Source organism: Hemiscyllium ocellatum, chromosome 15 (assembly GCF_020745735.1).
Source record: "Hemiscyllium ocellatum isolate sHemOce1 chromosome 15, sHemOce1.pat.X.cur, whole genome shotgun sequence".
Classification (NCBI taxonomy): domain Eukaryota; kingdom Metazoa; phylum Chordata; class Chondrichthyes; order Orectolobiformes; family Hemiscylliidae; genus Hemiscyllium; species Hemiscyllium ocellatum.
In genome coordinates this window covers 24,724,775-24,741,253 of record NC_083415.1, presented here as the reverse complement: position 1 = coordinate 24,741,253, position 16,479 = coordinate 24,724,775, and the positions used below count along the sequence as shown (strand labels likewise).

The following is a 16,479-nucleotide window of genomic DNA, read 5'->3' as shown; positions in this document are numbered from 1 at the left end:
TAAAAGGCCTCTAGATGGCTACATGAATAGGAAGGTTTAAAGAGGGATACAGGACAAGTGCTGGCAAACGATTCTAGATTCATTTAGGATATCTGGTCAGCATGGACAAGTTGGACTGAAGGGTCTGGTTCCATGCTGTATGTCTCTATTACTCTATGATAATGAAGAAGATCACTTAGAAATACAGATCACGGGCTGGATTGTTGAGGGTTGACAGGGATGGAACCATAAAAAAGTGGGTCGGGAATGTCTTGCCATTGGCCGATGTGCACTCTGCAGCCATTTTGAAAAAAAGCCTGGGTCAAGACAGAAAGACTGTTTACCCTCTCATTACAGGTAACTAATTAAACAAAGCAAGGAGCTTTTTGAAGTCCATCCCCTGTACCGAGTGAAAGTTTCCCTTCAGTAGGCAGGTCCCTACTGGCAAATGAAACCCAGTTGGTATGGGGCTTCCTGACAACCAAACAGGGAGCCAGAGCTCCAGTGGGTTTCTGAAATCCTTCCCTAACAGCTGCCATGTCACAATGACAACAACTGCAGTTACAGCCCACTATTGAGATGTTTCCCTTCCATAAGGACAGGGTGGCAATTGTGGCTTCTTTTCTTTGAGGTTTTCTGAAAAACGTGTTTAAGGACACTCATGATGAAAATGACCCCATATGTGGAGGGTTTCCTATTGGCCATCCAGCTTTGGGAGGCCATCCACTATCGAGTTTAGCAGCAAGTCTGCCCTAATTTAATGCACACTGCACTTCAGTGCAGTGCAAAGTTGAAATCCAAAGTCAATTTCTAGACTCCTGAAGCAAAATCCAGTCCTGAGAGTTCCTCTGTTGAAATCCTCAATGTGAGACATTGATAACTGCCCACAGAGAATGGCAAAGTTTGAATCCCACTTTAATTTTTTCAGAAAAAATGATACAGAAACATTATCCTTCCCCAGACTCCCTGTGGTAACAGATGGATTGGGAGAAAGATCCATCATCCAGAAAATGAGTTTCATGGTATTGAGAGGTAGTACTAAGGAAGAACATTTTGACTTAAAATAGATGATATGGAAGTTTAGCTACTGCAAGTTTTTATATGAACACTCAAAAGCAAAGTTTATTTTAAAATCTCTATACCTGTACCACAAGCTCTCAAGCCTCACAATAACAGTTCCAGCCCACTGTATACTGAAGAAAGCATTGTATTGTAACTAAACATGGAACTATGCTCAATGCTTTACAATTACTGCTGTTGTTGCACTTTATTATAGAAGATGCTCATTATAACCGTAACACAATTACAACAATAAAGATCCATTAAAGGATGGTCCATTAGCCTCCATGAAATCAATTTAAAATATTCAAGAGACACAGATAATCATAAGCTCATCAGATGACAACGTTTTGACAAGTGGATAAATTATCTTTATTCTCTCCTTTGTTGACTTCTGATAATTTTCCTAACCACTGCCAATGCTTCTGGCTTGGTCAATAGGAAGTATCCAAGAGCAATTGAAGGGCAATATTTAGATTCCATGTTGGGTCTATCCTCAACAACAATCTGCATACATTCTTTCTTTGCTCAGAGATATCCTTATTAATGATTGTTGCTAGGCAAGTAAAAACATTAAACTAAAAGTAGTAAACAAAATTACACATGGATTCAAAACAGGAATGTCCAATTGGAGATGGTGGTGTCATGGTGATGTCTTTAGACTTAGTAATCTAAAGACTCAAGATAAAGCTCTTGAGGATATTCAGTTCCCATCATGGCAACTCATGGAATACACATTCAGCTAATAATTCTGGAATTGAAAACTAATAGGGACTGTGAAACTGTCATTGATCATTATTAAATCCCTCTGATTCATTCAAAACCTTTATGGAAAAAGTGGTGGGTAGTGAGGAGAATGAGGAGTGTGCTTGTTCATGACCCGAAACTTCAACGTGGAGTCTTTTATTGTGGAGGGGCTGTTGTGCTCCATATGGTTCTGGCCAATCAGAAAACCCTACTGCATTCACCCCCTTTTAAAAATTATATTGGGAAGATTTGCAGATTAAGAATCAAATGATTTAGTCTTGTTATGACATGTGGTTCATGACCATGGCATCATTAAGGCATACTGGAACCTGGAGCTTTTGGCTCAGGGGTAGGGACATTACCATTATGCCATAAAAGAATATCAATGTCATTTGCAGAAATGAGGTGAGGAAAGAATTAAAACACTTATTTGCATATTATGTAAGACAACTTTCCAAATTCATATGAAGAGACTGTGTTACAACGATAAGGTTTTTTTGAGTCTATTTTCAGTTTAAATAAAACACAGAGTTTAAGTATGAGAAGTTTTTTTTGATTACAAAGCATCATTTGAATGCAAGTGATATGGTTATATAATGTCATAGAGACAACACATCAATCAATGTAAGGGTATCTGGGTTTTCAGCACAGACATTTTTAATGCATTTTGTTTGGGGACATTTTTTCCTCAGAGATGTTACAGAAGAGAGCCTTAAGCCCAGCTGTGGTAATAACCTGCAATGTATGACATTTATTATTATTGGGCAGGCAGCAGGTTCAGGAAGAAATTAGCAGAAATGACAAGGGCCACATTGGATTTATTGCTTAAAACATTTCATGTACATCGCTTGCAGGATGCAGCTTCAAATTAACAATAACCAGCCCCGCTCCTTGACAGTCCAGCAAATAACCAGCATTTGCTAATACTTGTACTTTGTACCTAGAGCCATCAAACATGAGCCTTATATCTCACACAGTGTGTTTCAGGTCAAGTCTTGCAGTATTTTATAATTTGCTAACAGATAAAACTAACAGAACTAAAATAATAAAGTTCAAAATTATTTCTCTTCCTTCTGGTTCACAACAAACGTATTTGTTCAGTCTCTACCATTTAATGGCTAACAAATCAATGACAAAGAGCAACATAAAACATTATCCTTGTAATACACCAAGAAGAGTAGAAAATGCAAAATCCTACCAGATTTTTGAACTTGGATCATCTTACCAAAATGAAATGAGTTGCAGGGTGAGATTTCATGCAGAGGCACTCACAGCCATTGGGAATTAGTTTTGCCTGCAGTTACGGATTTGGTCCCAACACGTCAGCTCAAGGATGTCCTGCCTTTGAACAGGGTAAGGGGCTGGGGGCATGTTTTAATCAGGGGCAGTCATTGTCAAAACAGGGGTCCACTGCGAGCATCTCTCTTTCATATGCACACCAGGGGGTGCAAACAGGAGGAACAGCAAACTCCTCCTCCTACACCAACACCCTTCGCCGCCACACCAAAAGCTATTAACATTCTCCTGACAACCTTACCAACAGCCATTTAAGGACCTCAACTGACCTAAGAGTGGACAGAGTGCCTATCACCTCCCCTACCAATTAAAACAGGTAAACAATCGGCATGGCACTCCATGCCATAGCACTCAATTCTACCTTCATCTCATTCCAGGCAGTGGGAGCAAAACATTACAGTTATGGCATTCTTTCTCCTTTTAAAATCATCCTTTTTGTATGATGATTTTTGTATAATAAACAAGATGTGCACCAAGACTCATTTTGGAACATACTGCCACCTTTTACTGAGATAACCATTTCTTTTGAAAGGCAAGTTAACACACCTCAGGAGGGAATGCCTGGTGTAGTACTGAAGTAATCAGAACGGAAGGTCCCAGCTTTATCTGATAAATTTGCAGAAATTGTGTCAGCTCCCATACGTAAGCTCTACTATTTCACCCCTTAACTGACTCAGTACTCTCACCTGCTTATTTGATACCAATATTTCATGGATTATTATTTCTTCCAGCCAAAAGCTGAAAGCCCAAAGCCAAGTTTGTCCTTGTCACCACTTCCATCTGTCTCTCAACTATGGACTCCGATGAATCAGAACATTCAAAATTTCAACATCTTATTTTACAGTTGGCTGAGCTTCCAGATGGTGGTTAAGAACTGGCCAGGATTCTCACTTGTGATTACTTGTCAGCACTCGCTATCCAGGTTTACACATGAAGAACAGTCACAGGGGCCAAATATTGGAGAACATCCCACACACATCCCAGCAAATGGTAGAAGCTTTAATAAAAATAGGGAGAAAATACCAAAAATGTTGAGGGACTATTCATTAATTTTGAAGCAGTTTTCTCTTTCACAACAAATCAAACTTTGGAAAAACAAATCACGAACTATGGTGAACGCATTTGTCTTAAATAAGTTTTCCACCTACATAATTCAATCTTACGGTCCATCAGTAGAGAATCTAACCAGCTTACCTCTATATCCAACAACAACATCATTGAACCTGCAAACATTGAGAAGCACAAAATAGAAACATAATTGGCACCAGCCACAGAAAGAAGGGTAGCTACTTGTTCAAACGTAGCAAGATGTGAATAAGATTCAGGCATAAGTTGGAACTAACATTTGCAGCACATACATGCCAGGAAATTACCATCTCCAAAAAAGAGAGATGATCTATCCATTCCCACTTGACATTTAATGGCTTTACCATTATAGAACCACCCCTTTATCAAGGTGCTTGACTTCATTGCTGACCAGAAAATCCAACAGGCATGCCATGTAAATGCAGTGGCAAAAGAACAGTCTAGAGGGTGGGAATTCTGTGGCAATTAATTCAGCTTCTGTCTTCCCAAACCAGTCTATCATCTACAAAGAACAGGTCAGGAGAGTGATGAAATACTCTCCACTTGCCTTAATGAGTGCAGCTCCAACAACATGCAAAAAGTACATCATCATCCAAGATGAAGCAGCCCACTTGATTAGCACCTTACGCACCAATGATGCATGTTGATAGCAGCAACTATAACATGCATTACAACAACTCATCAAGGTTCCTTCCAAACCTGGGGCCTGTACAACTTAGAAAAGCAGATATATGAGAACATCACACTTTGCAAGTTTCTCTCCAAGTTCCACATGGTCCTGATTGGAATTGTATTGCCATTCCTTCATTGACACTGGATCAAAATCTGTTTCTAACATCACAGTGTGCGTCCTGACACAAAGACTACAGCAGCTAAAGAAGGCAGCTCATTCCCAACGTCTCTGCAGTCCTGCCACATCCATCATTAAACAACCCACTGGCCTCAGCAGTAGTGCCCACAAATAAACTTCTAGGCATTACACTCTAGACCATAAACTACTTTTCACTCCATGAGTAATTTTCATATTGACTTGCCTATTTTTCCAAGTTATTTTAATAAATGGGAACAGTTCCACCAGCCCCGTCCCATTGTACTCTGTGCAGACCCCTCATGACTTTGAAAAAATTCTATCAAATCTTCTCAGCAAGGAAAACTACTCCAACTACTCCAATCTACCTTCAACCGAAGTTCATCAACCCTGGAACCATTCTTCAATGAACCACAGAATCCCTACAGAGTGGAAACAGACCATTCGGCCCTTCGAGTCCACACCAGCCTTATGAAGAGAATCCCATGCCCCCTAACCCTATTCCTGCATATTCTAGCCTGCACATCCCTGGACACTATGTACAAATTAGCATGGCAGATCCATCTAATCTGCACATCATTGGACTGTGCAAGGAAACCAAAGCACCCAGAGAAAACTCATGCAGTCACAGGGAGAATGCACAAACTCCATACAGACAGTTACCAAAGACTGGAATCAAACCTGAGTCCCTGGAGCTGAACCAGCACTGCTTACCACTGAGCCATTGTGCCACCCCTTGCAAACTTTATTTGCACTTTCTCCAAAACAGTGACATCCTTCTTTAGGTGTGGCCCCAGGAACAGTATACAATACTCCAGCTAATGTCTAACAAGTGTCCTGTACAGAATCACCATAACCTCCATGCTCTTGTACTTCATATCCCTGTAAATAAAACCTAGGATACTTTGTGTTATTAACTGCTTGCTCTACCTGACCTGCCACCTTTAGTAACTTACACACACACACAAACTAGCTCCCTCCACACTTGTATATCATTTAGAGTAGTCCCCTTTATCATTTCTGTCTCTCCATGTACTTCCTACCAAAATGTATTGCCTCACTTCTCTGCATTGAGCCCCATCTGCCAGCTATTGACCACTCAACCAATTTGCCAATATCATTTTCAAGTTCTACACTGTCCTCCTCACAGTTCACAAGCCTCCAAATACTGTATCATTCACAAACTTTTCAACTGCCCACTGTTCACGATGGTCTAGGTCATTAATATACGTCTGGAAAAGCAACAGTCCTGATACAGGTTCCCTGAAGAGTTACAACAGATCTTCCTCCATTAGGGAAAAAGTCCATTCATTAGTACTCTCTGTACCCTGTCACTCAACCAATTCTATATCCACATTGCCGGTGTCCCCTTTACTGCTTGAACTCCAACATTCATCACAGATTTGTTCCATACTATGCCAACACCTTTTGGAATACACACTCTCCACATTAACAGCATTACCCTCTCAATCCTTCGTGATATCTCAGCACAGAACTTTCAAGTTAGTTAAACATGATTTTTCATTATGAAATCCATGCAGGCTCTCCAAATTGTCCGTATAACTGCTGAATCTACACCAAATTTGCACTAGGAAATACATAGCCATTTATTCACTATGGCTGGGTCAAAATCCTCAAATTCCCTCCTGAAAAGCACTGTGGATGTAATTACACCATAAGGACTACAGTGATTCAAGGCTCATCACCACTTTTTCCAAAGTGTAAGTACAAATGAGCAATACATGATTAGCAATGATGCCATATCTGGAACAGATAAAATAAAGTACTTTCTTCCAAATTTCCACATATATCCAGGATCAGTTTCTTGGTTTCTGTCTCAGATAACATTTATTCTTCATTTGAATATGTAGATAGTGAGCACCACTCAGCCATTTGGGTTTTATGAATTTATTTTTATGGGATGTGGGCGTCGCTGGGTGGCCAGCATTTATTGTCCATCCCTCGTTACCCTTCAGAAGATGGTGGTGAATGCTGCAGTCCATGTGCTGTGGGTTGACCCAGTGGCATATTTCCAAGTTAGGATGGTGAGTGGTTTGGAGGGGAACCTAAAGGTGGTGGTGTTCCCATGTATCTGCTGCCCTTGTCCTTCTGAATGGATATGGTCGTGGGTTTAGAAAGTGCTGTCTAAGGAACTTGATGAATTTCTGCAGTGTATCTTGTGGATAGTATACACAACCGCTACTGAGCATCAGTGGAGGAGGGAGTCGATGCTATTGGATATAGTGCTAATCAAGCAAGCTGCTTTGTCCTGGATGGTTCAAGCTTCTTGAATGTTGTTGGAGCTACACCCATTCAGGCAAGTGGGGAGTATTCCATCACACGCTTGACTTTTGCCTTGTAGATGGTAGACAGTCAGGAGGTGAGTTACTTGCCACATATTACCTTGTCTCTAACCTGCTCCTGTAGCTACTGTGTTTATGTGGTGAGTCCAGTTGAGCTTCTGGTCAATGGTAGTCCTCAGCATGTTGATGGTGGTGGTGGTGGGGGAAGAAGGGGGTTCAGGGATGGTAACAATGTTGAATGTCTAGAGGCGGTGGTTAGAGATTGTCTCTCATTCATAATGATTTTAGCCTGGCATTTGTGTGGTGTGAATGCTACTTGCCACTTGTCAGCCCAAGCCTGGATATTGTCCAATCTCATTGCAGTTGAACAAGGTCTGCTTCCATACCTGAGGAGTTGCGAATGGTGAACATTGGGCAACCATCAGCAAACATCCCCAATTCTGATTTTTTGATGGAAGAAAGGTCATTGATGAAGCAGCTGAAGATGGTTGGACATTGGATACTACCCTGAGGAACTCCTGCAGTGATGTCCAGGACCTGAGATGACTGACCTCCAACAACCACAACCATCTTCCAATGTGCTATGTATGATTCCAATCAGTGGACAGTTTGCCTCCTGATATCCATTGATTCCAGTTTGGCTAGGGTAGGGGGTTGGGTCTGGGTGGGTTACTCTTCGGAAGGTTGGTGTGGACTTGTTAGGCCAAAAGGGCCTATTTCCACATGGTAGGGATTCTATGATTCTATGAACCGTTCAGGTCTTCAGGACGTCACATCTAGATGCATCACATCTTGTCTTCATTCAACATTCATTAATGTGTCACTGAGCAGTGAGACTGGACAAAGAAAATCTCATGGAATTTTCTCCTCTGTATCCAAGGGGTACGGAGGTCAATTGCAGAGTATCAACTGTAATCCATTGCCCACCAGATTTCTCAATACAAAAGCAAATCAATGCTGAAACTTTCTGTTCTTTGTGGCTCAGGAAGTGCATTTACAAACTGAGCAACCTAAAGAAATCTTTGGGGTTAACTTTAACTTTGGATGATACTGCAAAATAAACAATATTGAATTGGCCTTCCGGCATATTTCCTGCTTTTATTTCCATTAATTTCAACAAATAAAAAAAAATGTTGAGATGTATAATAGAAGGACAAAGGATTTTGTCGATTATCACCATAAGCTGATGTTAGCATTACCCAACAGTCACCATAGTTGGCTGACTAAGATTCAGAATGTTCTGCTCACCAATCTACATTAAGGAACATATTTATTCAATAATTATTGAACCAGCTATATAAAAATGCTTCCAAAGATATCAATGGACATAAATGGTACACAGAAGAAAATACGTACTGAGACTCAAACACCCCCCTCAGGTATCAGGGAGCATATTTTTGTTTCAAAAGGATAATTCAAAGGAAAACTGACTAATCATCGAGAAAAATCAGTTTTAAAACCTTTAAAGAAGTCAGAAATACAAACACACCTTAAAGGAAGAGTACTGATTAGTAAAAGCAGATTGTGTTCAGTTCTCTGTCCCAACCTCGCACACCCCATCTCACATTGGATTAGTTCCACAACATCGAGATTTCATGGCACTGTTATGGCCATCTGTCAGGGTTAAACACAGCAGCCATCACATAAAAAATGAGGTCAAGTCAGAGCCCTGTCAACACTGTATATCTTTCAGTGTGCTTGGCCAATTGTTCATACTCAAACATCTCTGCAGGTCTTAGCAAGCCACACACAGGATTCTTTCCATTGGTTGTAGCAAGTAAGTGAGAATTCAGAGCAGCTACAAACTCTCTTATAAAACTCAAGTACAATAATGATGTCTCTAATTCCTACTGTGAGGATCACAATTACTATTTCAGAAATTGATAAACTAAGAGGAATCTGAGGTTCAAACAAAGACTTACAGAGATCAGTTTTATATTGCTGGTAATATTTCACAAGTTTTAGTATTCAGTAAATATTTGGTCTTCACATCCGTAAGCTTTTATTTTGTTTAGTGTTAATGTCAGAGGGTGTCAATAACACATCACTGTATTTTTTTGCGAAAGGAAAGATGAAGATGATTTACATTTCCTTAAAAATATTCTAATAAAGGAGATTTAAAGCACTGAACCTAAACTAAGTTTGGACCTAACAGCAGTCCTTTTCTTTAAACTAAGCCACTTTTCTACACAGATGCATTATAAATCTCCAACAGTGGAGAATGGAGGGGGCTCTGTCTCATCACTTGTATAGGGGTGCAGAAACAACATACATGCTCTTTCAGAACACAGCCTTTGACTTTATATGTTGTTTAATTTAGTTAAATCCCACTGTTTTAGCAGCTGGCAACAGAATACAAGATGCAGGAGAAGGGCCTCAGGTGCTGACCTCTTGCTGTGAGCTTGCTGTAGATCTGGGAGTTCACTTCTTTGTCGCGGACATAACATCGGATCTCTTCCACTGCCTCTCGGATGACTGTCACTGCCAAGACGAAACCCTGTAAACCAAAAATAAGATGCAAGTCAATAGATTTAGTGCTGGCAAACAGTTTTATTTCTGCGCTTTACCCTCACAAAACACTATGCCAGGAGCTTGTGTTTAACAAACTAAAATAAGATGTACACTGTAGTGATTGCCTCTGACATTGAGCAGTATGAGTTAGTAACTCCTCATGAATAGTGGAGGGTGACAGTAGTATTTGGAGGGTAGGTGCACCACGACTACAGTAAAGACAGCACCTGACCTGATTACATGATGCTGTAACAAATTATTTCATCTCTCCATTTCATGTATTAAAGCAGGTTTTCAGAAGTCACCTTTGAAAAGTGCCTCTTAAGATCTTCTGATATTTAGTATTCACTGATATCTAGCATCCCTCCAGACAAAATGATCCCAGTTTTAATTCCTGATACATGATCTTTAGCTGCAGCAATCGTTCATGTGCTATAGTCACAGCACCAAGGCAAGGGAGAGTGTAACCATTCTTCCAAGTTTCCCATTCCTGTTTACTGTGGAAATTGGGCAGGACCTGTCAGATTCAGTTGTGACCTTTTCCATGGTTGAATAACTTGACAACTCTTACTAGCTGAACTCAGAAAAATGGGCCACTTGAATACAATACTAGTGGGCTGCTGACAATAATGGAATTGTACCTCAATCATGTTCACCACCACTCCCCCCCAACCCCATCCAGAAAGTGAGAGGTGATATTGATGAAAATTGGTTTCAGAATAGGTAACACCCAAGAATGTTTTCAGACAAACACAACATGAATTTTCTGCCAACATCTTGATTTTGTTGAGTAGAATAGAATGCCTAAAATCTTGGAATCACTGAAGATGTAGTTGATGTTTGTGATGAAGGGACTGCAAGATCTTTCTTGGTTGATGAGCTAAGATGAAGGGTTTGAGTTATAAGAAGAGACTGAATAGGCTAAGACCTTTTTTTCCTCTGGAGTGTCAGAGGCTGACGGGCAACCTTACAGAGATTTATAAAATCACGAGGGGTGTAAACAAAGTGAATAGCCAGGGTCTTTTTCCCAGGGTAAGGGAATTCAAAACTAGAAGGCATAGATTTAAGGTGAGAGGGGAAAGATTTAGAACTGACCTAAGGGCAATCTTTTCATCCAGAGGGTGATGCATGAATGGAATGAGCTGCCAGAGGAAGTGGTAGAGCAAGTACAATTGCAACATTTTAAAAAACATTTGGACAGATACACAAATAGGAAAGGTTTAGAGGGACATGAGCCAAATGCAGGAAAAATGGGACTAGTTCATTTTAGGATGCTCGGTCGGCAGAGACAAGTTGCACCAAAGGGTCTGTTTCCATGCTGTATGACTCTAAATGGCCTATTATAACAATAAGTGTATGCATCAGCAATAGAGACACTACCTCTAACTTTAGTGTCACGAAATTAGGGATGGACACAACTAACTGGTAATCCTATTGTAAAAGGTAAATGCGTGAAGACAGGTGGTCAGGTGGGGTTGTGATGCTCCCTCCCCAGGTGAACTGTCTGTACTCAATCCTAGAAGGATAAATATGACAAGTAGCTACAGTGTCTTCTAGCCAATATATAAAATAACATTTCCAGGAGAGGAATGTGGATGCAGAAAAATAACAGGAAAATAAATACTTAGCACAGTTGGAAACTAGTGCTTGAATGCTGCATACTTAAAGTCTTGTGTTTGATGTATAAATTATGCCTATGTGTCTAATTGGAATCAATAGCTCCTGAAATGGGCCTGCACTGGAGTATTGGATTCCATTCCAGAATGGCAGAGTCAAATTTCAAACCGAGCCAAAACTATCTGAACTCAACTCCAAATCTGACTGATTACGTTCTGCCAATTCTCAGCTGTTGGATGGAACACAGAATCTTGGGGATGGAGACACTTAAAATACCAGTCTGGCCCATCTCTCATTCATTAGGCAGCTGCAGAAAACCACAAGACTATTAGCAGCATTGGCTATTTCATTTCTTGGCTGAAGAATAGTAACAAGTGCTACTATAACTGAACAGAAGCAGGGAGCCTTGTTTCAAACAATTAAAGGATTAGTTGTCTTGCTTAGGGAGACCACCATAGCTGTCCGAAAAACAATTAATTCCACCGAAGTTGCACATTAGTCAGTTTACCTGTCCCCACCACATGGCCCCACCTCTCTGTCAGAAATTTTGTTATAAAAGCACCGGTAGAATTGAACATCTTTTTCATAAAAGATGAAGTAACATCACATTAGGTTTTCTGTGACCACCACCACTCTCCGCCAGATATTACAGTGCAAGGGATAAATAAAATGATGACAATTCAGACACACTGTTCGTACAAAGTAGGACATATCTTCAGCAGTTGAAAAATGTGGTGCTGGAAAAACACAGCAGGCCAGGCAGCATCCGAGGAGCAGGAGAATCGATGTTTCGGGCGTTAGCCCTTCTTCAGCAGATCAACCTGCCCACCCACAAAGCTAATGCCTGACCCAGGTAATTTTCCAACCTCAGGGCTATGGAGGTTCTTCAAGTTTTGTTGGAAAGGTAACCTAGAGAGGGCACAATACCCTTATGTCAGTAGAAAATATACTTTCAAAATGCTGCTGAGGCATATTGGAAGTGTAGTAGGCACACTGACCATTTAAATTCTTGCTCTGGAACTTAAAGTCATGCTGCTCTTGTGGGAGCAACAAACTTGTTAAACAACCAACATTGCTATGGTGCAACAATTAGCAAATATGGAAAAGCCTCACCCCCCGCCCCATTTCCTAACTCTTAATGAAAGCTGATGAATTATGACAGCTTCCAATTGCACAGCTAGGAAGCTATTAATAATAAATTACTTATTCTATATAAAATAACATCACTGCAATTCCTGAAATCTCCTTGAATCATGTACTCTTAGTTGTGCAATGAAATTTCTTTCAACTGCAGGCATTTGCTACTGAATTTTCTTCTAAATTGATTTATTTCTCTTTATATTTGAATTCAATTTTCTAGGAGTCTGGCTCCATTCATAATTGTTTTTTAAAAAGATTTCACACTTCCCTCTGAGAAAAAAAATTATCCACCCCCTCAGCTGCACTAATTTGTGCACAGCTGTATGAGTTAAACAACCAAGTGGCAAAATCAACTTTTTCCAAGTTGAGACTGGAGCTGGCTCTGTTGATTTAACTATCTATTCTTTCAGGTGGGAGTAAGGAGAATCACATCATTAAAAAGGTAAGCTGTTTTGTCAGTGTTTAAACTCTACTCTGTCCCACATGTGGCATCCCAATTCTCTTGAAGAAGCTAACAAAATTACACAGAGAACAGCGAAGAAAGAATGCAAATGGATTCATGACTTCAAAGCACATGTATTTACCAACTGAAAAACAGCATAACTCCAAGTGATTTATTTCTTACCCAGCATCAGAAATTGCTTGAACAAAAATATTAAATTGCCCCTTTGTCAATGAATCAGTTAACTGCTAGATTAAGTCATCTTAATTGGTGTAAGTATAAATACCCAGAGTGCCGTACAGATTTCAACATGAATTTCCTTCTGCATTCTCCTGATGAAGCAGATGGAATCTTAGAATCCTTACAGTGCAGATAGAGGCCATTTGACCTACACCGAACCTCTGAATAGCATCCCACCTAGACTCACACATTCCCCCCTATCCCTGTAACTTTGCATTTCTCATGGTTAATCCAGCCTGCACATCCTTGGACACTATGGACAATTTAGCATCACTAATCCTGCTACCTGCACATCTTTAGACTGTGGGAGGAAACCACGGGTTACACACATAGACACGGGGAGAATGCCTGTATATAATTTGCATAATCACGCAAGGATGGAATCGAACCCAGCTCCCTGACACTGTGACACAGCAGTGCTTAACCACTGAGCCACACAGTGTTGGCCAAACAAAATAGACTGTCGTCAGGTGAGAAACACTTGCATAAAAGTTGGTACTCTAGCAGTATCTCAGGCAACTGGCCATGAACCAAATGAGCCAACACAATTGGTATTAACTGGATATTTAACTGTGGAGATGTCAAAACCAACCTCATTGATCAAACATCTGTATATATGCATGCACACATAAATTTTCTAGCATCATCATTGAAATGCAATCAATAGCTAAACCACAAATTTTATCTGTTCCTCAAGCACAGTAATATTAAGGCCAATTGTGGAAACCCAACAGAGATCAAATAACTCAGGACAGACTTGGGTTTTCAAATGGATCAGTAGAACTTAGAACATCATTTTATAATTCTATAAGGGTAAATCCAGTAGTCTTGTGCTTTCAATATCAATATGAGAAACACAAACAACATGTTATCTTGCATATCTCACAACAAAAGTTAGGGAAGTCTGTTCTTCAAAAATAAAGCAAAATGATTACATAAATGTATTTAGCATAATCACAAAATTCATATAATTCTAGTTGTGGTCTGCCAGAGTGCCAAGCATCTGTTGAAGAAAGTTCCAGAAACTTAGGTACCATTATATTGTGTAGAAAAAGAACTGGACCTCTGACCAACACAATTTTATGTAGGAGGTTGTGGGGTGATCATACAGAGGTTTATAAAATCATGACAGGCATAGTAAAGCGAATACCAAGGGTCTTTTGCCTCGGGTGGGGGAGGTCAAAACTAGGAGGCATATTTTTAAGGTGAGAGCAGAAAGATTTAAAAAAAACGATGTGAGGTGCAACTTTTTTTACATAGTTTGTGCATGGAATGAACTGCCAGAGGAAGTGGTGGATGCAGGTACTGTTACAACATTTAAAAGACATTTGGATAAGTACATGAATAGGAAAGATTTGGAGAGATATGGGCCAAGTGCAGGCAAGTGGTACTGGGTTGCTTTGGGAACATGGTTGATATGAACTGGTTGGACCAAAGTAGGCACACTGGCCATTTAAATTCTCCATGCTGTATGACTCTATGATTATGATTCCATAAGTAGTATCTGCAGCATATACAGCATCAATTATAACTCTTTGAACAAATACAAAAAAAATTATAAAAATATCAGCTGCTGAGCAACAATATAATAGGAAGCATATCCAAGTGACTGTGCTAAGAAATAGGCTAGACAATTGGCTAGACAACCTCCGCATACAACGTATCATCCGACGTCATTTCCGCCACCTCCAAACGGACCCCACCACCAAGGATATATTTCCCTCCCCTCCCCTATCAGCGTTCCGCAAGGACCACTCCCTTCGTGACTCCCTCGTCAGATCCACACCCCCACCAACCCAACCTCCACCCCCAGCACTTTCCCCTGCAACCGCAGGAAATGTAAAACTTGCGCCCACACCTCCACACTCACTTCCCTCCAAGGCCCCAAGGGATCCTTCCATATCCGCCACAAGTTCACCTGTACCTCCACACACATCATCTATTGCATCCGCTGCACCCAATGTGGCCTCCTCTATATTGGGGAGACAGGCCGCTTACTTGCGGAACGCTTCAGAGAACACCTCCGGGCCGCCCGGACCAACCAACCCAACCACCCCGTGGCTCAACACTTTAACTCTCCCTCCCACTCCACCGAGGACATGCAGGTCCTTGGACTTCTCCACCGGCAGAACATAACAACACGACGGCTGGAGGAGGAGCGCCTCATCTTCCGCCTGGGAACCCTCCAACCACAAGGTATGAATTCAGATTTCTCCAGTTTCCTCATTTCCCCTCCCCCCACCTTGTCTCAGTCGGTTCCCTCAACTCAGCACCGCCCTCCTAACCTGCAATCTCCTTCCTGACCTCTCCGCCCCCACCCCACTCCGGCCTATCACCCTCACCTTGACCTCCTTCCACCTATCCCATCTCCATCGCCCCTCCCCCAAGTCCCTCCTCCCTACCTTTTATCTTAGCCTGCTTGGCTACTCTCTCTCATTCCTGATGAAGGGCTTATGCTCGAAACTTCGAATTCCCTATTCCTGAGATGCTGCCTGGCCTGCTGTGCTTTGACCAGCAACACATTTTCAGCTGTGATCTCCAGCATCTGCAGACCTCATTTTTTACTAGACAATCGATTGTTCAACTACTATATATGCAAAATCCCTTCTCCATAAAGTTAATGCCAACCAACAAAGAGTATTTGACAAGCTTACTAACCCAACAAACTCCAGAGTGCAGATGTTCTGGTAAAATGTTTATCATTACAGTTTGATTCATACACAGCAAATATTGACTGGGCCAACTGTCAAGATCAAGGGTCTACACATAAATATATTTAATATAAATGCATGATATGCAGTTACAACAATGACCATTTAAATATATGACTTAATAGTTAAATTTAATAAGATACATTGCATTTATAATACAACAACTCAGATTAAAACTTTTAACCGGAATTGACTGATATGGCAGCAAGTCAACCATTAGGATTACTTGAACACATCAATTTCCATGTCTCATTGTAAAAGTTCATGGCAACTCCTGCTTGACCCCCGCTGGAATAAGACTGGTGGGTAAGATTGCATAGCAATAAACAATCACTGGTAATCCATAGAAATGCACCCCAATATAAGACTAGTGATTAGAAGGTGAATGTGTTCTGAGTGTGAACCAACACCAAAATGGAAAGTAGTAGTGAAACTCTAAGACTTCAAGAAATCCTCCTGCCTCTCTTGGCCAACAAGAAAACCATCACACTTATTTTGACAACCTTTTGACTACAATAGGTCACTGTATCCCAATTTTTG

At 40.8% G+C, this 16,479-nt stretch overlaps 1 protein-coding gene across 2 annotated transcripts in view; it reads right to left on the bottom strand.

Annotated features, from left to right (window-relative positions):
- The window catches only part of LOC132822908 (probable phospholipid-transporting ATPase IIA), a 177,516-nt gene that overhangs the window by 128,104 nt on the left and 32,933 nt on the right, over positions 1 to 16,479 (bottom strand). Inside the window, exon 4 of one of the 2 annotated variants that reach the window (XM_060836310.1) lies at positions 9,667 to 9,775. In XM_060836310.1, the coding sequence (XP_060692293.1) occupies positions 9,667 to 9,775 (109 nt within the window). Of the gene's footprint in view, positions 1 to 8,767; positions 8,817 to 9,666; positions 9,776 to 16,479 lie in introns of those variants that run through there. The other variant, XM_060836311.1, reaches the window with a different exon arrangement.